The sequence below is a fragment of the Accipiter gentilis genome, chromosome 17, assembly GCF_929443795.1.
Source record: "Accipiter gentilis chromosome 17, bAccGen1.1, whole genome shotgun sequence".
Lineage (NCBI taxonomy): Eukaryota > Metazoa > Chordata > Aves > Accipitriformes > Accipitridae > Astur > Astur gentilis.
Window position 1 is genome coordinate 1,799,709 of NC_064896.1, and position 21,561 is coordinate 1,821,269.

Sequence of the window (21,561 nt, forward strand, 5' to 3'; positions counted from 1 at the left end):
AAGTCAGCCTTTGGCTGCCCAGGGCTTCACAAATACTTATGAGATCGATTGATAGTATTTTATCACAGCAATGCAACAGTTACAGTTTCCGTGCAAATAAAAAAAAAAGTGGCTTTCGCTTGGGTTTCACGTGGGGTTTGGTTCTTCAGACCTGAAACTGAATGTGAAACATCAGTGGGAGCTTGAGGGATTGAAACCTTCATGAAGTGAAAGTATAAAAACGCCATGTTGTTCTAACGTTAGCATGTCTCCAGCGCAACGCCGCTGAAACCAGTGACGTTAAATAGATGGAAAGCGCTCTCGGCCTATTTTCTGTATTGGAATGTGGAATTTAGTGACCACAACCATTGTGAATTTTTACAGCTGCTTTATTTTTCCTACATTTTGGGGACCTGACGCCCTCTTTTTCGTCAGCAGAGGAGACAGAGCCCAGAGCCCTGTCCTGCGTCCGTTGTGCGTTGCCGTTCGCCGGCTGTCCGGCTTTTCAAAGGAAATGGAGTGAAAGCAACCTCCCACGCCAGAGCTGCGATTCCACTACCACCCTTGAATGAATAAATAAGAAACTTTTTGCATCAAATTTGCTTTCAAAGCACAACAGAAGGCTGCCGACCGCGCGAAAAGTAGCCAGCCGTATTTATTTGATAAAACACACGCATTGGAGATTTTCCCAGATGACGCCTGCAGCCGCTCGGCCGGGGGTGCCACAAGGCCCCGCGGCTCTGCTCTCTCTGCGGGCAAGCGGCTTCCCGAAGCCGGCGGCCGGCCGGAGCCGCCCCGCCCGGGCCGCGAGGCTGGGCCGGGGCCGCGGCCTGCGCAACGCGTGGCCGACCCGGGCCGGCGGCCGGGCCGGCGAGTTCCCCTCCGACTGACTCCCCAGGCAGCCAATGGCAAGCCGGGCTTTTTTCGTGATTTCGCCTCCCGCCGATCAAACTGCCCAATCAGCACGCAGGAGGCTAACGGATCGTCCCGTGCGAACGTCGGCGGTCAAAGGAGCCAATCGGCAGAGGGCAGGTTCCTTACCAATGAGATCAAAGAGTTAGCGGAATGGGAACGTGCCATTGGCGACTCCACCTATCTGTCAGCGCCGTCGAGGCCGGTGGTTGGCTGGTGGGGCGGAGAGGCGGTTTCCGGGGGCGGGGAAACTATATTAGGGGCGGACAAAGGCGGCGGCGAGGCCGTTTAGCTCGCCGCCATTTTGAGCAGCGGGCTCTGAGGAGCAGCAGTCGCGGCCGGAGCGCTTCTCCTCCTCCTCCTTCCTCCATCACCACCATGTCGCGGGATCGGTTCCGTAGCCGTGGCGGCGGGGGAGGCGGCTTCCACCGGCGCGGCGGCGGCGGTGGCCGCGGCGGCCCCAACCACGATTTCCGCTCTCCGCCGCCCGGCATGGGCATGGGCCAGAACCGCGGCCCCATGGGGGGCGGCCCGCAAGGCCCGGGCGGCCCACCGGGCGGAGGCCCGAAGCCCGAGCCTCCGAAGCCGCCCGCGTCGACCTCTGCTCCGCCTTCTTCGTCCTCTTCAGCCGCCGCCACCACGGCGGGGCCTGCCGGCAGCCAGGCCGGCCCGGGAGCGCCTCCGCCGTCCGCGCTGCCCGCCGGGCAGCCGCAGCAGCAGCAGACCCCGGTGTCGGCGGCCTCCTCGGCTCCCTCCGGCCCGGGGGGACAGCCGCAGCCCAAGCCGAGCCCCAGCCCCACCCCAGCTGGCGGCCCTAAGAAAGGACAAGGACAGTCGCCCGGCGGCGGGCCCAAGGGACCGGGCGGCCCCCAGCAGGGGCCCGGCGGGCCGCACAAGGGCGGACCGGGGCACCGCGGCGGGCCGGGCGGAGAGCCGCGCGGCCGCGGGCAACAGCACCAGGGACAGCAGAGCCTGTCCGCGCAGCAGGGCTCGGCCGGCGGCGGCGGCGGCGGCAGCGGCGGCGAGAAGCTCTCGGATGAGGTGAGTCATGGCGCCCTCCCCCTCCCCGAGCCACAAGATGGCGGCGGCTGCGGCCGGGCACAGCGGTTCTGCGCGCCCTCGCCGCCATTTTGAGGGGAGGAGCGCGGCGGCGGGGGGCCCGGGAGAAGGGCGAGGCGAGAGGGGCGGCGGCGCTGGGCGCAGGCGGCCTGCGGGGACGCCTCGACATAATGTGCGTGTTCCCTAGGTGCCTAGGCAGTTCCCGACTGCAGCCTGAGGGGCTCTGTGGCAGCACGGGTTTGTATTCGCTTGTGGTGCCCTGGAGGTGCTCTGGGCTTCCTGGCGGGAGAAGGCCGCAGCTTGGCGGTGCGGGCGGCGGGGCTGCACGCAGTGATGGCTCGAACCGGTCTGTTTCTTTGTAGGGATTCAAAGCAAACCTCTCTCTTCTGAGGCGACCCGGGGAGAAGACCTATACTCAGCGTTGCCGTTTGTTTGTTGGGAATTTGCCTGCTGACATAACAGACGAAGACTTTAAAAGACTGTTTGCCAAATATGGGGAGCCGGGAGAGGTTTTTATCAACAAGGGGAAAGGCTTTGGATTCATTAAATTGGTAGGCTTTCACACTGTATGTCCATCCGTTTAATTCTCACGAAATAATAAGTTACAGCTTGGTTTTCTAAAATTGGATCTTAAACTTTCCTCAGGAATCTAGAGCTCTTGCAGAAATTGCAAAGGCAGAACTGGATGATACCCCCATGAGGGGTCGACAGCTTCGTGTTCGGTTTGCCACACATGCTGCTGCTCTTTCAGTGCGTAATCTTTCACCCTACGTGTCCAACGAGTTGCTGGAGGAAGCTTTTTCCCAGTTTGGTCCAGTGGAAAGAGCTGTTGTGATTGTAGATGATCGAGGTAGATCGACAGGAAAAGGCATTGTTGAATTTGCATCAAAGCCAGCTGCAAGAAAAGCGTTTGAACGGTGTACTGAAGGAGTGTTTTTGTTGACAACGTAAGTATTTTGCTGCTTAGGATTTTTCGTTTTAAGGTGAATAATTGGTCGGCTTCTAGTTTTTCAGAATGGACATTCTTATGGAAAAGTGAAATGAGTATTCTTTTGTTCAGCACTCCTAGGCCAGTTATTGTGGAACCATTGGAACAACTGGATGATGAAGATGGTCTTCCAGAAAAGCTTGCTCAGAAGAATCCGATGTATCAAAAGTAGGCACTATCTTTTGGTATAAAGAGTATATAGATGATGTGCATAGTATTGTCCCTGACTCTGAAGGAGATGGAGTAATTTTTCAGAAACAGGCTTTGAATTTTGAGTAGTATTTTCAGTTCTTGGGGGTTTTTCTTTTTGAAGAGTGTGTTTGTAGATAATATACTGATTTGCTCAGTATATTCACTAAGTGTTACACAAGCAGTTTTCTACTTTGTATCACAAAGAAACAGTAAAGCCTAAATAGCAGCCCATTAACAGATTATTTTTTTATAGACGTAGAAGCTCTTGAAAATCAGACCTCAACTGTTTGCTCATCCTGTTGAGAACTGTCATCGCACTTAAGGTGTATCTCATGTTGATGATCCCATAGGGAACTTACAAACTGATGTTTTTTTAACTCATTGCATGACTAATAAAAACTCGTTGCCTTTGGATTTGCCTTCTGAAGCTGACTGATGGGCATAAAAGAGTAGATAAAAGTCTATAGGAGTCTTTTCCTAAGTAGCCATTTGAGGTTAGAATCTGCATATTAAACCTCTTTGTTGTAGAACTGTTGTGTTTTCCCAGATCACAAAAGGGAGTGCAGAGGGGAAATCCAGTCAGTCCTGTTTGTGTGAGAAAGTGTTCAAAGTTACTTGCTTTGATCAAAAGCTATGAACAGTTTAGAGGCAGTGTCTTTGAAGCAGTGTAGATTAGTATAGTGTTTCTAAAATGTATGGAAAGCTTTTGAACTTTCCTAGTTTTGTTCCATTAATTACTGAATCTTCGGCTTCAGTTTCTTTATAGGACAGCATAAGCTGTTGGCCCTTAGGCATTTTGCAAATTATTTAAGTTAGTGAAGATTATTACTTGCCTTTAACATGCAGTGCTTTGGGTAAGTCAGCACTGAAAAAAATCCATCTTTCCATATGCTGTTGTTTTGAGCAGCTGTACCTACTTGGGCAAAGGCCTGTCTTGTTTGAGGATTTTGCACCTGGCAGTTGCCAGCAATGGAGTGTCTAAGGAAGAAGTTAAGAACAAGATAAACATGCAGTAGAACTGTAAGTGGGAAGATTTGCTTGGATGTGTTAGTGCAGGGGTCTCCATATTTGTTACGGTAGTCGTAGAGTTTATTTATATTAAATGCTGCTGTTTAAGCGTGTAAAATGCTGTACTGTTAGCAGCAGTGTGTCACAGCAAGTTTTCTATCACATAGTTGTGAGGTAGTGTTTTCAGGACTCCTTTGATGTTCCCTGGTAATTCTGCTGTTTTGCTTGTGATCTTTTATTGACCTTCAGTTTCCAGGTTTGCCCAGTCTGAATGAGCATCTTCCTTTCTGCAGGGAAAGAGAGACTCCTCCCCGTTTCGCTCAGCCTGGCAGTTTTGAATTTGAATATTCCCAGAGGTGGAAATCTTTAGATGAAATGGAGAAACAGCAGAGAGAGCAAGTGGCAAAAAACATGAAAGATGCTAAGGACAAACTTGAAAGTGAGATGGAAGATGCTTATCATGAACATCAGGCAAACCTCTTGCGTCAAGGTAATTGGCTCTGAATTTTGTATCTTTTTGCTTTAAATGCTAGCTTAAATGTATAGCTGTTTTGATGGTTTAATGAATAAATTCATGCTTCCTAGTGCTAACTTAAGAATTTCAGGCTTAAGAAAGAGCAACTGGTAGTTTTTAAGTTTTTATTTAATTGAAATGTTGTTAAGAATAGTAGTGCTCAGAAGGTAGCTGTCTGACATACTGCAGATGAGGTTGATCTAATTCTGATCTGAGTTTAAATATGAGTTTGTGAAATAGCTGCTGACAGGCTTCATTTCTGCAGACCTTATGAGGCGTCAGGAAGAACTGAGGCGTATGGAAGAACTCCATAATCAAGAAATGCAGAAACGCAAGGAAATTCAGCTGAGGTTGGTTTGGCTTTCATGGGATTTTTTTCAATGTTACATTTGTTTCTTTTTAAAATGACTTACGTATGAAAGTTTTTATTTTTCAAGAAATACCATTGCCGCTTCAGTTTGTGTATGAGAAATTGAACTGCAGTGTAAGTTTTTCCTTGAGTACTTGAGGATCATAAAGTATCTTTTTTTCCTTAAGTGTTACCATTCAGTGCCTTTTGAATTGCTTGTGCAAGTGATGTTCATGAGATAAGTGGATGTGTCATACTCCTGGGGTTTAACAGTCTGCTTTGGGATGATCAGGCAGGAGGAGGAGCGTCGCAGGCGGGAAGAGGAAATGATGATACGTCAGCGGGAGATGGAAGAACAAATGAGAAGACAGAGGGAAGAGAATTACAGTAGAATGGGTTACATGGATCCAGTAAGTGAAATCATGATGTTTTTTGGATACATTACCATGTTCAGGAATTTTTTTATCTGTTTTCAAGATCGATGCGTTTGGCTTCCTTTATGTTACATAATGGGATGTCTTTGTGTAGGTGAAATGGTAGTAGTTAGCTGTACGTATGCTTTATCTCCTGAAAGGTATGGGTTTCAGTAGTTGATGATCTGTGCTAAAAGTTGTTTCTTCTATGCAGAGGGAGAGAGACATGAGAATGGGTGGTGCTACCACAATGAACATGGGAGGTAAAGAATTTTTAAATAATTACTTTATGTGGTTACCTTAGAAATTGTCAGAATATGATTATATATTTTTCTTTCTTAGATCCTTATGCTTCTGCAGCCCAGAAATTTCCACCTCTCGGGGGTGGTGGCGGCATAGGTTATGAAGCTAATCCAGGAGTTGGCCAAGCAGCCATGAGTGGTTCTATGATGGGAAGTGACATGGTAATGTATCCTGTGGTGGCTTTAGTTTAGCACAGGGGAAATGTTGTGGTTGGGAATTGAGTTCTCTACCAGTTTTCGGATGGTTGTGTAAATTTCACTGTTAACTGCTGACTTTCTTGTCAGGTGTTTAACATGAAGACTAGTGTGGCAGTATGTAGTACTAGATTAGTTCTTAACCATTATGGTAGCTTACACAGTCGGAAGTTGTTTGTAAGTGAATTCAAATGTGCTGTTAAGCATATTTGCAATTAACTCTGACTTTATTGGACTTTGGAAATTCTGCGTCACTGTTAGGCTTGGAAGGATTTTTTTATAAATTCTAGAGTATCTGACAAATTTCATAATCAAAATACATAATGTAGTAGCTTTTCAGTGATTTGACATTCTGTATTTATGGACAAGAGAGATTTTTGTTCTCCTTTCCAATGTGTAACATTGTATTTATTTTGGCCCTTCCAAGCCTAGTTAGGGTTGATGCATGTTGGTATGGGTATGCTGTTAATTCAAAAATCTGCGCTCATGACTATTTAAGCAGCAGATTAACTTAAGTAATCAATGGTAAACAGCATATCACTTACTCTGTATGCTGATGTTTGCCATAGAAGAGCAGAAATGCTGTTTTTTAGCTTTAGGCATGTTCCAGTGATCCTTGACGGTAGCCATTTTGTGGTTCCTATCTCACAAAGGAATGATAGCCTGTTCTTGTTTTCCCGTGCTGGGCATGACTATATAGGTAGAGTTTGTTAAAGCTACGGCATATCTCATCTTCTGAGGTATGTTTCCAAACTGTACTATTTTTGGCACACTATATGTGTGAATGGGCTTTGAGCCTGCTTGGTGTTATCACACTGAAGCAATATGGATGTAGATTAAAGAAATGCTTAATGGGTAGGATGGAAATCTATGTTGGCTTAGGTGGCAATATTAGTGTGCTTTCACCCTCCTGAAAGGGTGTACACTCTGTAGCACAAGCTGAACTAAATGATTTTTGGGTGGGTTTAGGCCTCTGGCTTAATGTGGTGAGCTACCATAGTAGCTTGTCAGGTATCTTCTGTTTTTTTTGGGGGAACCATATCTTTGCAATGATAACTTTGCAACCATCATTGATTCAGTAGACAGTGCCGTTGGCCTTAATGTATCTATATAATCTACTGATATTTAAGCAGTTCCTAAGTTTCCCGTGAACAGTTAGGCAGTCTGTGGTGAATGCTGTGTACATTTTTCTCCTGAAAATCATGGTACAGGTGCATGCTGAACTTGTGTAATACTTGAAAATGTGATATGGTCAGACGGTGTGACAGTAAGACGGTTTAACTGCCTTGAGTTTCTTAGCATGGGGATCTCTGTCACACAGTGCTGTCACAGTTACTGGGCTGATATCTTTTAAACAGAATTGGAGATAAGCTTAAGCTGCCATGAATTAGGCAGAAAAGAACCTAGGTAATCTTTCTGAAATTCCTTTCTTGGAAGGATTGAAACTGACTTTCAGCAGTCAAGAACTTGAAGTGTGAATTTTCAGTTGCAGATACCTTTTGTAACAAGCAACTTACTATTGTTCTGTTACTCGGTAGTGGCAAACTTGCTTGAAATGAAAGTTTAAAGCTATCTTTGACTTTATAATTTGTCAGTTCTGTAGATTGAATGCTGATCACACCTACTGATACAGTAACTGAATGAAGTATATGCAACTAGAGGTACTAGTAAAAATACCTGAAGTCTCTGCTTTATTGCAGGGTAATTTAGCTTTTACATCTTGGTGTGAAACCTTTCAACGCTGTGAAGTTGTGAATTTTCCAAGAGCTTGTTGTGAAGGTGGGGTGGGAAGGGAGATATTGACTAGATGCACACAACCCTTTGTGCATAGTTCTAACTTGAAACACTGAATAAATTGTAGTTCTTTGAAGACATTTTGCATATTATACAGCAGCAGTTCCGGAGTACGTGGGATTTTAACAAATGCAAGTCTTTTGATCGAGCAATTGCGTTGGTTAGGTAAATCACTGGTCATTAGCCTTTTTCACATTTTTTTTTTCTTCTTGCAATCCAGTAGTGCTCACAATCAGTTTTGGTTACTGCCTAAGGCCTCTGCAGTTTAGTCAGCAGACCGTAGTCTTAACCCCATCTTGAAAAGCACATGGTCTCTATTGCAGCACATGCCATTAACTGGTGAGTAGGCATTCTGTTTACAATGACATTTTATGAATGTCAGCTCATACTTCAGTGAACTGAAGATTCGTTCTCTGGCTAGGCTTATTTGGAAATGACAGTGATGTAATCTAAGCTTTTACTGCACTAAAGGTGAGAAGTTTGCAAGCTATTTGCATTAACTTGGTTGAAAATTGCTAGAGCTCATTTGGAAAAGTTGTTAATTCACATCTGCACTAATGCTTACATTTCTAGCACTGCAGGGAGGATCTGTTCTTTGTAACAGATGTATGAGAATGCATCAAGTGGGAACATACCTCAAGGCATGTATTACAATAAACTAATTTTTAAATTACCCTTTTTTCCTTTCTATGTTCCCGGTACCTGTGGATCGGCTCAATGGTGATTGTATCGACGAACCTTGACTACGGAACCTTCTAAAAATATATACTTAACACACATGGACATCAACTACATATAATGAACTGTTAATTCTGTTCCAATAGCGTCCTGAACGCTTTGGGCAGGGAGGTGCGGGGCCTGTGGGTGGCCAGGGTCCTAGAGGAATGGGGCCTGGAACACCAACAGGATATGGTAGAGGGAGAGAAGAATATGAAGGCCCAAACAAAAAGCCCCGATTTTAGATGTGACCTGTAGTTTCATTCCAGTTTGTTTTTGTCTGTCTTGTTTAGACACCAACTTTTTAATTCTTGCATTTTAGTAAGAAAGCTACGTTTTTATGGATGTTAGAAACTTACTGACCTAATATTTGTAAGTGGTCTGTTTGGGCGAGTACAATTTAATTATGTAATGCAGTGTTTCAAAACAAATTTAGCTGTTTTTTTGATGTATAACGTCCCTAACTTGATGGCAGTGTACCTTGTGCCACTGAATTCCCAAAGTGTACCAACTTTTTTTTACTGTGCTTCAAATAAATAGAAAACTAAATGTAGTAACTCTTCTTGCCATTCGTGGTTAAACATAACGAGGCTAAATACCACACCTTCTGCAGTAAACCAAGAATCTTGAGTAGAGGTCAAACTAGACCAGGGTGTGGAACTGTAGTGAAGAGTGAGATCTCTTCCCGTAATGCCTCTAGCTTAAGATTGGGTCAAATAGTAGCCTAACTTTCCAGTAGGTGCAGATTTTTTGAGCATTAATTGTGCTGCAATAAGGAAGCAAATTGAAATCTTGCAAGTGCTGTAAGATACAATAATTAAAGCTGCACTGCAAGCAGTGCAGTATGTAATGAATTTCCTATTTTAGCTACGGATAATGGGTGGTGGGATGGTAGCTCTTACCACCTTGGCAGTTACTGCTTGGAATCTTTTAAAGACTTTAAGCAGAAGACTAGCAATGGTTATTTTAAAATAAATTCATAGAATGACTTGTATTGGCTGACTTCCTAACTAAAGGATTGTTAATGCGATATTTATATGCTCTTAAGCTGTCTGAGATTACAGGATCTGGCCTTGCTCCGTATTGTATACTTACCTGAAATTGCTTGGCAAAAAGACCAGAAGTGTTACTTGAGTGATTACGGTTAACTTGCTTATGTCCTCATGCTAATTGAGTGGACTAATTTGCATAGTTCAGAATACAATCATTTGTATTATTGGGACTGCAGGAACTATTCTTAAATCGTGTAGCTGGTGGGCAAATCCTAAAAACCTGTATGTAAAATACAGAAATTAGCTTGCTTGCATGATGGTTATCGCTCTTTTATTATTGATGTTTGGAGATAATGCATCAAAAGTAGTATCTGAATCTGGAGTTTAATAGTTAATACTACACAGTACAAATAAACTCCCTTTAAGGTTCTTTTGTAGAAGATTTGATGAATTCGTTAGCTTGCTGTTCATTTTATTAAGCCCCAGAAGAATTTTAAAGCATTCTGGACTCATTGATAAGGTAGTTGCTTTGCTTATTATTACATTGTACCAGATAAGCTGGGAACATGACTTCCCAGTGTAAAATACCTTGGTGTTAATGCAGGATATGTCAACCTGCTTGGCACGAAGTAGGTAAACTTATTTTGGCTGTACCTTCACACGATTCCCCAACTACCGAGCATTCTGTGAGTAGCTTTAATCTTCCAAAGATCTTTCCATTCCTTGTGTTAAGCATTGGCTAATCCTAAATTCTATGCTAAATTTTCTCTGCGGTTAAAACTTTAGTGTCAGATTGTAGTATTCTAGAGTGCAGATGATCCCTCTTGAAGTACTCACTGTAAGTGCTGTTACTCCTTAAATGAAAAAATAGCATGCTGTGAAATGCTGATACCAGGTAACACTGACTTGGAATATTAAGCGCACTAAATAGCGACTCAGCTTGTTTGGTGAACGCTTCTTATTTTCCCAGAAAAGTTTGGGGGTTGTTAACATGCTACAACAATGAATTGCTATTCAGGAAATTCCGAATTGGCAGTTTGTAAACTGTGGACCAAGTATTTGGGAGTACTTGTATTGGATACTTAGTTTAAAAATCAGCAGTACCGATGCAATTTGCTTTATTGAAGTAGTATTAAATAATGCATATGTTTTCTGGAGGGTGTTCGTGGGACACCCGCAAAAGGTGAAGGTGTCCTAGATGGGGAATTCTGAACGTGAACATTAAATTAATTTTTTCAGTTTATTTTTCAGATTACATGTCATTCTTTATTAAAGAGATGCTGGTGCATATCCTAAAGTATGTTCTTTTGTAGTTCTGTAACTTGGAAGAGTGAAGGATGCTGATGTCCTTGTACCTTACAGAGGTTGTCTTTTGCTACCCCTGTTTTGTATGTAAGCTACCGTTGCTAGGTATTAAAAGTAGCTGAGTTGCAAACCCATGATTAGTAAATATATTGAAAGATTTGGCAGTTTTCAAAACATCTGAAAGTTTGGTTAAATCTAGCTTTGTTGTAGCTGCATAAGCAGAATTTCTAAAACAAGTTCTGCTTTTGAGTTGCATGTATTAAACAGGCATACAATTAACTAGCCAACTTCTTTTCAAGACCTTTTAAAGGTGGTGTCTTAAAAGCTGGCAAACATGTCAACTTTAAAATCTGATGAAGTTGCTAAATGTGGGAGGCGAGACAGTTATGTTCCTTTGATCTGTTCCTATGAGGTTTTGGACTTTTTTCATAAAATCAGATTTATATAACTGAATCTTTAAAACCATTTAGAAAAGTGCTTTGTTGGTCAGACCTGTTTTTGGATGGTCTGGATCACATAACACATTTTTGTACTGGACTTGGAGGACATTGGCTGTTGCAATTTAGCTTGCTTTATCAAAATTGAGCCCATTTTGACACTTGGATCTCTAAAAACTGCAGCATGTAGAAACTGGTATCGTTACACATAAATCTTCACGCTTTCTCAGAAATGAATACAGAATAATCTTGTCTTCTGGTGTAGACACATGACACTAATCATTTATACAGCTGATGAGAAACTGAAACTGCTTTTGAGATTTTGTGGTATTTTTGTGGTAGAAAAATTCTTGGCTTCTCCTTGGCAACCATTTACTGTGGCAGCAAGTTTTTGCTGGAGTTTGAGACTGCAATTTACACTTAAAACTAGTGGCCTGCTACATAACTGCACTTAGCCAGCATTTCTGCAGTTCATAACTGTGAGGAACGTAGTACCACAAATGGCAATGGACATTAGGACCCGGATGTAGTATTCCTGCTTGCTCCAAGATTCTCATTGCCGACTGCATACAGGTAGGTAACAAGCAATATAATATAACTTGGTGACTTTCTATGTAATCTTATACTGTGGGTATTCTGACATCACACTTCTGACTGTGGAATTACAGTGCAGCACTCTTGATACCTGTATGTTAAGCTTGCATCAAAGCTGCGTGGTTTTCGGTTTTAAGCTTTGTCTTGTTCAGAGTCAATAAGCAACTTACTGTGATTCTTAGATAAGTACTTTCAGACCCGATTCCTTTGTACATATGACTCGGCTTGTGTGGATTTTTCTTAGTTCCGATGTAACGAAGATATTCTTAGAATGAGCTCTGTGGGGAAGAGGGAATGTGATCTTACACTCGCTTAAGTCAACTAGGTGCTATCGGTGCCTGGAAAAGGACTATTTAAACTTTCTGTAGTGACAAAATGGCCCATCTGCAGCGCATCCCTTTGTAGAGTCTTGGCTCAGTAGGAAATGCATTAGCAATTGCTGTTCTAGCCTTGTGTGCACTATGTGATAGTCACTTAAAGCTTGCTAATACAGTCAGCTTTGAGACTGATGTGGAATATTTTTGAGGACATACAAATGAGTGCTTGAATGAATATCCCCGCGAGTAGTTCCATAGAGCTTATTGGACATTTCAGTTGTCTTTTTTTAATCTTCGATTGACAAGCATAATACATTCCTCTGCCTTTAATTGACAGTGATGAGATTCTGTATTTCTGCCTCGTAGAGTCATCTTGGTAGTGTAATGCTCAATTTCATTTTTCATCAGTCTTGGGGATGTAATTCTAAACTCTTCCATTACTAGAAATACTGAATGTAGTGTTTCAGGATTAACATGCTTACATTTCCAGACATCCAGACATGCTGATCTCCAGCTCTTTTGCATTAGCTCTTGAATTTTAAGGTCCCTTGTTTCAGCACATGATCTAGCTCTTGTCTGATACTCAGTTTATTTCAGAGGTGTTGTAACGTGTTTTCCCGCTTGTTCTGCAAAGTTCTGCTTTGCATACTTGTTTCTGGTATTGTCACATTTGGACCATTCTGTGTTATCTTTCAGGCAAGACTCCTGCTGGTGAACAGGGGATCTGCTGGATGGCCTTGCCCTCTGCTGTAGCTATCTTCTCATGTTCCATTGAAAGCTTGAAGTAGCAGCTGCACCTTAAGATCATAATAACAGGTCTTTGGTTACACCACAGTGAGTGTAGCCGAACTCTAGCTAGTCAAGCAGTGACACCACTTGTCACAAAGTCAGTTTGGCTTTTCGTGATGGCTTACTCTTACCTGTGACGAGAATTCAGTAGCAAAACTGGTGGCAGTACGCGCACTGTCGTGTAGCAAAACTGAATTAATCTTTAAACCAGCGCTCAGATCTGACTAGTTTTTCCAGTGTGCTCTGGATACTTGACTTGACCTGCAGGAATGTCGTGGAGGGGTTATTGGCACATCTGCCTCGTTCTACATACTTGAACTAGCAGGTTTTTGACACTCTTGGAGCAAGCAATTTGTGACTGAACCATGGGTCTCATACCAGCTCTGACTGCAGTAATGAAACTTGGTGTGGTAGCTAACTTAAAAGCAAATAGTCATGTCTGCTCTAAGTCAGTCTGTAACAAGTGGGTACAAGTAATGACATTAAGTGCTTGCATTGTGTTTCATCTTGGGTTTTATCTGTGTGTGAAATACACTTTTTCTCAAAAGCTTATCTGAAGCTCAGAAGTGTGGTGTCAGAATACATATGCGTACCTGCTAGGCCCTCAGATTCAGATACTGGTGCTGTCAGGAGAGAGCACAGCATAGTGTGTATGGGGGCTTTACTGTAACATTAAGCATACAAAGTGTTGATTTGCTTGCAGTTTTCCCCATAGCTAAACACTGAGGCCTGTGAGTAGTTTTAGGACTTGAGCAGTAAATGGGGTTGCATGTCTCTGTTAATCATTGCCAGCTGCAGTGACATGATCAGGAAGGCCAGTGTTTGTTCCATTATGTTAAATGAGGCTAAGCATGTTGGAAAGGATGCATAAAAAGTATGCTGTTCTGGGTAATTACTTGGCTTCTTCCACTACTAGCAAGTTTGGAATCAGCTAATTAGCTTCAGATTTTTTTTCTCTCCATACCAGCTAGTGGGGCTGTTAAATAGCTGCTTACTGGAAAAGGAAAAAAAGGGAGGATTGGCCTTCTCCCACCTCTGTCATTGCTGCTAGATAATGATTGACACGTTAGGACTTGGCTGTGCAATCCCGCAGTGGTCTGTGAATACCCCATCTCTATAAATGTTGCTTCTGAACACCAGTACTGAAGAGCTAACTGGGGAGGGTTGGGAGGAGTGTGGCTATAAGTGAATCTGGAGTGTTAAAAGGATGCACAAAGATATAGTATCCCTTATGCATGGTGTTTGTTGCTATGGCATAGAAAACAAAACGTGCATACTATACTTCTGCTCCTGAGGGCCATGATAAAACCCAGGTGGTGGGTTTGAGACTAAACTTGAACTTTGCCCTGCCTGGTCAGATCACATTGTGACCACGGTGTGATTTGCCTCCCAACTAGAGGTGTGCACAGAACCTTGTACTACATCCCTAGCTGCTGACCATTGCAGTTTGCCCTCAACTTAGCTATAGTAAAAGGGTGGGTCTTCAGAAGGGAAGAACCTGTTGCCGAGAATAAAAGCAGTAGACTGATAATGCTAACCTCTAGTGTCTTCCTTTGGCTTTTGAAGCACTTCTAGGACTATTGAACCTGAGGGCTGCTAGGAGTCAGGAACATGGCACTCCTTCATGAAGGGGAAGAAAGGGCATTGCTACAGGAGACAAACTAGGGTAAAATAGTTGAAGTAGCTTGACAAAATTGTTAATGCCTTCACATAAGGGATAGTATACCTCTGGCTGCAATCAAACTTCATTGTACTCAGACTGGTGATTTACGGTTTGTGCTCAGACAAGGTGCAGTTCTTCAGTCAACTACCTGCATATTCCTTCATCTCTTTACAAGTGTTTAGGCTAGCCTATTTTTGCCCCTTATTCTTCCACTTAATATTTTGGAATAATTTGTAAATTCCCCCTCATAACTAATCAGTCCATGTATCTTAAAACCTTATTTTTAAGTTAGTTTTGAAATGGTCAGAATTTTGTGTGTATTACTATAATAACTTCAGTTGTTATCCTTTAGGTGAAGATGAAAGCTGAGTGAAACCGGAGTGCTCATCCATGGGAAGTAAGCATAACTTCTAGTCTTGTTCTGAATGGGTGAAATAATAAAGGCTTCTTGATGTTCAGTCACTGACTACCTTTGAATTGGTGAATATTGAGAAATCGGTAGAAGTGAATACATGAAATGTGTAGGGTAGGACTTAGTACCTGCTGTCAAGCTGTGGGGTTAAGCACCCAGACTCCATCTGGGCTTGATATCTTGACAGCAGTCGTTAAAAATACCTTTCTAGACATGGGTTTGTACAAAAGATTTAAAAAATCACTGTGGGTGTAACTTCTGAATATTTCTCCAGTTCAGGAGCCGAGCATGAGCACATCCAACACGATGCCCAGTGATAGATGGAGGGACCAAGATAACAAGTGAACAAGTGAGTAGTTGGTGTCCTTATACTGCTCTCAGAGCTCGGTAGTCCATCACCCTGTGATGTATTATGTAGTTTCTGCCTGAAATTTGCCATTGATTAATCTCAATTTTATATAAAATTTCTGAATCTTTCTTTTGTAGACCCAAGGTATAACCATTGTTTGAGGCTTTTCAGCCCTGCAGGATCAAATAAACGCTGTCCTCTGAATGCTATAGGTGGTCAAACGAGAAAAATAACCATTTCTACATTCAGGCTCCTGTGAATAGGGTGGGTGATTGTCAGCAAGGAAAAAGGGGAACAATAGAGCAGCTGCTTCTCAAATGTTACCCAACTAAAAGTTGTTAAAAAGCTACTTTCCTGAAATACTTTAATGAACATTGAACTTTCAAAATAACCTCAAATATAAATTAGCACATACAAGAGCACAAGCAGATAGTGATTTAGGGAAATAACTTGCAGAGCTGGAATTAATGAAATTTTCCCTCTAATTTACCACTTAAACTACAAGGGGGAACTTCAGATATTTAAAATCTTGTGTGAGGAGGAACATGGAAAGTGCCTTAACTCACAGGTGATGGGTGAGTAATGGCTTAGATATGCCACAAATGAACCTGTAAGATGTGAAGCCAGTGAGATTCAATCGGTGAATTCCTATTGAATCGTGTGTGGTTTGTCACTGCTGCTCTTGTTTCTAGGGTAGTAAAACACAAAGCCATTTCAGATCTTTGAAATGTATAAAGTAGATGAAAATGTGAATGCTGCTCGTTTCATCTCGAGTCTGACATGAGAACATGTGATCCTAGAGAACATATGACAGGTGCATGGCCTGTTGCAATGCACCGATTCCCTTTCTGTGTCATTATTTGTGACTTCTGCTGGCGTTTTTAATGTTCTTGCTAACTACGTGCTTTGCACTTGCAGAAGAAGAAGAATGCAGTGAAGAGGAGCCAGGAACATAACATTTTTTAAAATAAAATATTTAAATTTTTTTATAAATGACTTCTGTTTTGTTCCAGACTGTATTCAGTGAGTAAGCGATCTGTTCAGCGTAATGTGGTACGGATGAATTTGAGAAACACTGCCACAAATGAGGCTGTAGACAGGGACACAGAATATGCTTGGAGGGCTGGAGGGAGAAGGGCTTGGGTCGTTGTGTCCTGCTCTACACTGTCACAAGCATATGGAAGATAACCACTCATAACCAGTAAAAAACCTGACATACATAATACAGTATTTTTTCCTGCTGGGATTGTGCTGTGGGCTTCCTCTTGTAGTTAAAATGCTCTAGTTTTCAGGCTGGCTGTATTCCTGACCAATGTGCAGCCATAGGTGCTCTTGCTAAATGACTACCTTAATTATTTTTTTCTTTTTTTATAAATTACACTTGCACCTAAGGCACTTTAAGTAGTTGCTGGTGGCTTCACCTGTTCTTCCCCCATCTCGAGTCCTGTGTTACTGCTGTGGTTTTTAGGTCATAGAATTTTAAATGTTTACATGTGCCTGATTGGTTTTTAATAGTTTTCTTGGTGGTGACCCACCACAGTAATTAAGCCTGAGGTGCCAAAATTCGAGTTCTTCGGAAGCCAGAAAAGTGAAAAATTGCCATGGTTCATGTTGCTTCATTAGAATCTCTGGACAGCTGTACTGTGCACATATGTAGTTCATGCTGTCATTTATTAAATATAATCCTTTGTTTAAATATCAAGTAGTTTAATGTGTTAAAATACATCAGCAGTAGTCTCTGTTCATACAGCTGTGCTGTAACAAGGTTTTCCCCTACAGTGGCATCAAGAGTCATGAACATTTGGCTGGGAGCTGCCTTGCCAGACTAGAAAGAACAAAATAAATTGGATTTAATGTGGCAAAGTCATATGAAATACTTGAGACGTGTCTGGGTGTCCAGTGGTGCTGGCTGGAACACAACTCGCCCGTGCTTTAAATCCCGGCCAGGGATGTGTGTTGCTTTGGCCAAAATACAGTTTGTTTACTTCCCTTGGAAAGTTTTGTTAACAAAACAGAGCAAGGCTGGTCAGAACTGCTGTAGCAGTTTCCGATGTATGTTTCTGTTGTTGACTCAATTTTATTTTACAGCAGTAAGGGCAGATAAGCTGTGCCGGTGCCCACCCCGACGCCCCTGGCGTGGTGGGGTTGGCCAGAGAAGAGCAGCTGCTTTTTTGGGGGGGTGGTCAGGCCTGTGGCCTCACCCCTGTCCTGAGTGTCACCGGGACTTGGGTGGAGGGAAGGGACCCTGGCAGCCAGCCGCAGTGGGTGGGGGGGTCACAGCGGCTGAGCAGTTTTACAATGGAGAAGGTTGGTGCTGCATTAAAAGCTTCTGAGTGCTGCTGTTCACTGTCTTGTGCAATCAAGTAATTGGGTACAGGGTAATCTGAGGTATTTCACTCTCTGATTTGACTTCTTTGTGGTATTGTCCGGGGTCTGAAAAGGCTTCAGCAAGAAGAGGTTTTGTGGTTTCTCAATAGCCGCACTGCAAGGGGCTGGGTTTCGATGTCTTTGTCTCCACAGCTATTGCAGACTTACGCAGCCTTTTTTTCCCTCAAATTCTGTTATTTTCCAGTAACTTGTCCCAGTTTCTTTTTCCACTGTTGCAGCATGGACTGCTTCCTATGTGAAACTGTTCCAACCTGAACGTGAGTCCAGCATTCAACCAATGTGCTGAACTTCACCTCCTACAACTCCCTTCATAAGCCAACTGTGATTTGCTTTCTGTATTGAGATGGGATGTGTTTTGGAGGATGGCAAAAAGCCCCCTCAGCTGTTCTCATCGCCTGGTAGAGGACCGGCAAGGAGGTTTTTCCTCCAAAGGCTGGGCACCATGCCAGTGGGTTGTTGTCCTCTAGCTGGCAAAGCTGATCACCTGGTTCTACCAAATGTTTCATTGCTTTTGAGTAGCTCCTATAATTAAAAAAAAATAAATCAGAGACCGAGGGCAGGCATGAGATCCCATGTGGATGCTGTTAGAGTCCCATCCCACCCAGGCAGCAGCATTTATCTGCCATCGTGTCCTCCTGGCATGGGGGCTTCTCTGAGCTGTGCTGCTCTGCCAGGGCTTGGGAATGGTGTGGGGGCTGTGACCCCCACCCAGGCAGGATGGTGACCGGGTGCCCCATCAGTGGTGCTGGGACAGCCCTGGGCTTAGCCCCGGCTGCCTGGGAAGAGCAAACATGCTGAAATGGTTTCACAATGTTTGCACAAAAAAAAAAAAGCAGCAACCTTTGTCCTGGCTGTGAGCGGGCTCTGCTCTGGGGCGGGGGTGAAACCCCGCTATTGGAGAAGGGAGCTGCTGCTTTCTAAGCTGCAGGAGGATGATTTCTGCGGGTGGGTGTCTCCCTGGCTTGCTTGAACAACAAACCTGGGAGCAGTGACAAATGCTTCCTGCGGTAACGCCAGCGCGCTGAAGCCACGACCCCCGCGCTGCGGTTCTGAGGGTGCTGAGCTGCTGCAATCCAGTGTTCAGGACAGGAGGGGTTTTTCTGTTGTTGTTTTGGGTTTTTTAATAGTTCCCCCCCCCCCCCCCCCCGAGGGGCTTTCTGGCACAAGAAGGGCTGGAGCCTGCCCTGGCCTGTTGCTGTTTATCATCCCTCAGCTCGCAAGACGGAGCAGGGAGAAGCTCCAACTCCTCATGAGCAGCTCCTTGGCTGCGCTCGCTGCAGCTTCTCCCAGCAGAGCCGGGCAACGATGTGCTGCCAAGTGTAAAAATAGTGCCGCCGCACTGCCATAAAGCCAAGTGGCCGCGGCAGCCCCTGCAAGGCGGCAACGCAGGGCCACCGCGGCTGCTCCGGGGTCAGTGCCGGCGCAGGCCGGCCGTGCCCTCCATGCCATGCAGTGCTTCCCGGTGCCCGGAAAGCAGTTCCTCCTTGTTTGTGATTTATTGGCATTAAAACCAAATATTTCCACTTGAACCACGCTAACACCAGTGCCCCTGCGGCTCCTCTGGGCCCTGGCTCTTGCCCATCCAAGGCTGCCTTTTCCAGGAGCCTCGGTGCGTGCCAGCGGCCGAGACACGACGCGAGCGGCGCTGGCGCAGGCGGTGACGCAGGTCCCGGGGATGGCGGCAGCCGCTTCCTTCACCCCAACCAGGCCTCCTCCTTGGTGCCAGAAGAAAATCCTTGCTGCGGCTGCCTCGGTAACCAGCTCGCTGCCTGACCCCGCAGAGCTGCGGGCAGGCGGCTCGCCCGGAGCCAGCGGCCGTTTGCGGGTGCTGGCGTGGAGCTCGACGCGCCCACGGCACCCACAAAGCCGCAGCTGCGGGTTTGGGGTTGGTTTGGGGTTTTTTTTCCCCACTTTTTAATTTTTTTTTATTTTTTTTTTCACTCCACTCTGGTTTGGTGGGAAGATGGTGTGGGGAGTGGGGGGGGGGGGGGGGGATAACAGCTTCGGGGGGGGTGAAGCTGCAGATTTAAGCACCCCCTGCCCCAGCAGCACCCCACGGCTCGGGGGGGGGGGGAGGTCGCTGCTCCTGCCTGCCCCAGCCAGGACGGGCCGGGGAGGGCACGGAGCAGCCCCGGGCCGTTCCGAGCCGGGCCGATCCGCCGCTGGCCCCGCCCGCCCGGCCGCCGCCGCCGTCCCCGCCCGTCCCCGCCATGGCGGCGGCCTTCACCGCCCTCCGCGTCCTACTCGGGCTCTTCTTCCTCCTGACGGGCGCCCTGAAGCTCTCGGACCAGCTCTCGGCCGACCTGCACCGGCACATGGTGAGCGCGGCGGCGGGGGGGGGCAGGAGCGAGCCTTTGGGGTGCTGGGCTGAGCGCTTTGGGGTGCAGGGGTGAGCCCCTTGGGGTGCAGGGTAGAGCCTTTCCGGGAAAATCTCCGGATTTTATTTATATAAAAATGGACCCTGAGCCCATTGGGGTGCAGGGTAGAGCCTTTCTGGGGAAGGGGCTGAGCCCGTTGGGGTGCTGGGGCGCGGGGCTGAGCCCTTTTTTGGGGGGGTGAGCAGGTTGGGGTGCTGCATGCGGGGCAGAGCCCTTCGGGGTGAGCAAGCCTGAGCCCCTTGGGGTGCAGGGTAGAGCCTTTCCGGGAAAATCTCCGGATTTTATTTATATAAAAATGGACCCTGAGCCCATTGGGGTGCTGGGGCAGAGGGCTGAGCCCTTGCGGGGGGCGAGCAGATTGGGATGCTGGGTGGGGGGCAGAGCCCTTTGGGGTGAGCAAGCCCCTTGGGGTGCAGGGCAGAGCCTTTCTGGGGAAGGGGCTGAGCCCGTTGGGGCGCAGGGCTGAGCCGAGCAGACCCCGCCGGAGGGCCTGTGCCCCCCAACCCAGGGCTCAGGGCAGCTCCGCTCCCCTCCCGCCCTTCCCAGAAGTCGCAGTTCGTGCGGTTCGCCGAAGTCTTTCCCCTGAAGGAATTCGGGTTTGTCCCCGAGCCGGAACTGTACCTGGAGGTGGTGGGCTGGGTGGAGGTGGTGACCGGGCTGCTGCTGGCGTTCGGGCCCCAGCTCCTGCAGGAGATCAGCAACTTCATCCTCAGCGTCATCATGATCGGTGAGAGCGAACGGGCGCCCGCCGCCCTGCGCGGGGTCTCGGGGGACCCTCAGGCAAGGACCCCGGTTCCCACACTCTGCTCCTCGCCCAGGTGCCATCTACACGCTGCTGGTGCTGCGGGAGCCCCTGGCCATGTGCGCCCCTGCCACCCTCTGCCTCGGCCTCCTCTTGCTGCTCAACATCCGTGGGCACGCGGACCCCCCCAAGCCCAAATTCGAGTGACCGGAGGTGGGAAGGGTGGACGGCTCGGCCGGCGGGGAGCAACGCCCTTACGGTATTTTCAGGGCCGGCATCGCATCCTGCGAGGTAAATTGTCGCTGGTGCACGGTGTGTCCTCTCCTGCCGCTGCCGAGGACAGTCGTGCTGGTTGTCCCCACGCCGCAGGATCCGGGCTGGTGCTGTGGGACGGTGGCTGTGGCACCGCCACCGCTCCGGCAGTTCTGTTGCTAAACTCGCACAAAGTGTCCGGCTCTTCTCAGCATTTGGCCATGCTGGGCTGGGGCTGGCTCTGCTCTCCTGGAGGCTTTCATATTTTGGAATAAAGCCTCTTGTTTTTCATATTTTGCCTCCCCTCTTTATTTCTGCCTCCCCCCACGCTGAGCCACAGGGGCTGAGGGGACGTCCTGGGGCTGGAGGTCCTGGTCCCCTGGAGCAGTGCCCGGGGACGAGGTCTGGGGACAGGCAGGAGCCGGTGGCAGCTGGAGCAGAGGCAGACAGCCGGTGGGGAGAGCCCGCACGCAGGCGGGAACCCCCCGGCCGCCCGGAGACACCCAGCAACGTGCCACACC

The 21,561-nt window shown here is 46.4% G+C and overlaps 2 protein-coding genes across 8 annotated transcripts; both read left to right on the forward strand.

Annotated features, from left to right (window-relative positions):
- The first annotated feature begins 1,155 nt into the window (after window positions 1–1,155).
- On the forward strand, window positions 1,156–17,143 carry SFPQ (splicing factor proline and glutamine rich). Of its 7 annotated transcripts, none has more exons than XR_007508475.1 (12): window positions 1,156–1,932; window positions 2,313–2,501; window positions 2,596–2,897; window positions 3,011–3,106; window positions 4,432–4,628; window positions 4,918–5,002; window positions 5,294–5,411; window positions 5,629–5,677; window positions 5,757–5,878; window positions 8,530–14,916; window positions 15,206–15,280; window positions 15,786–17,143. XR_007508475.1 is itself a non-coding variant. In XM_049819955.1 (11 exons), the coding sequence occupies exons 1-10, from the start codon at window positions 1,270–1,272 to the stop codon at window positions 14,890–14,892; spliced, it is 1,842 nt and encodes a 613-aa protein (XP_049675912.1). In that variant the 5' UTR covers window positions 1,156–1,269; the 3' UTR covers window positions 14,893–14,916; window positions 15,206–17,143. The 7 variants fall into 7 exon arrangements, 1 of the variants encoding a protein (XP_049675912.1); XR_007508474.1 differs by having other exon boundaries at window positions 16,199–17,143; XR_007508476.1 differs by having other exon boundaries at window positions 8,530–11,729; window positions 14,872–14,916; window positions 15,206–17,143.
- A 2,657-nt stretch (window positions 17,144–19,800) lies between these two features.
- TMEM35B (transmembrane protein 35B) lies at window positions 19,801–21,331 on the forward strand. Its single transcript, XM_049820152.1, has 3 exons — window positions 19,801–19,986; window positions 20,593–20,773; window positions 20,865–21,331. The coding sequence occupies exons 1-3, from the start codon at window positions 19,879–19,881 to the stop codon at window positions 20,993–20,995; spliced, it is 420 nt and encodes a 139-aa protein (XP_049676109.1). The 5' UTR covers window positions 19,801–19,878; the 3' UTR covers window positions 20,996–21,331.
- The last annotated feature ends 230 nt before the right edge of the window (window positions 21,332–21,561 follow it).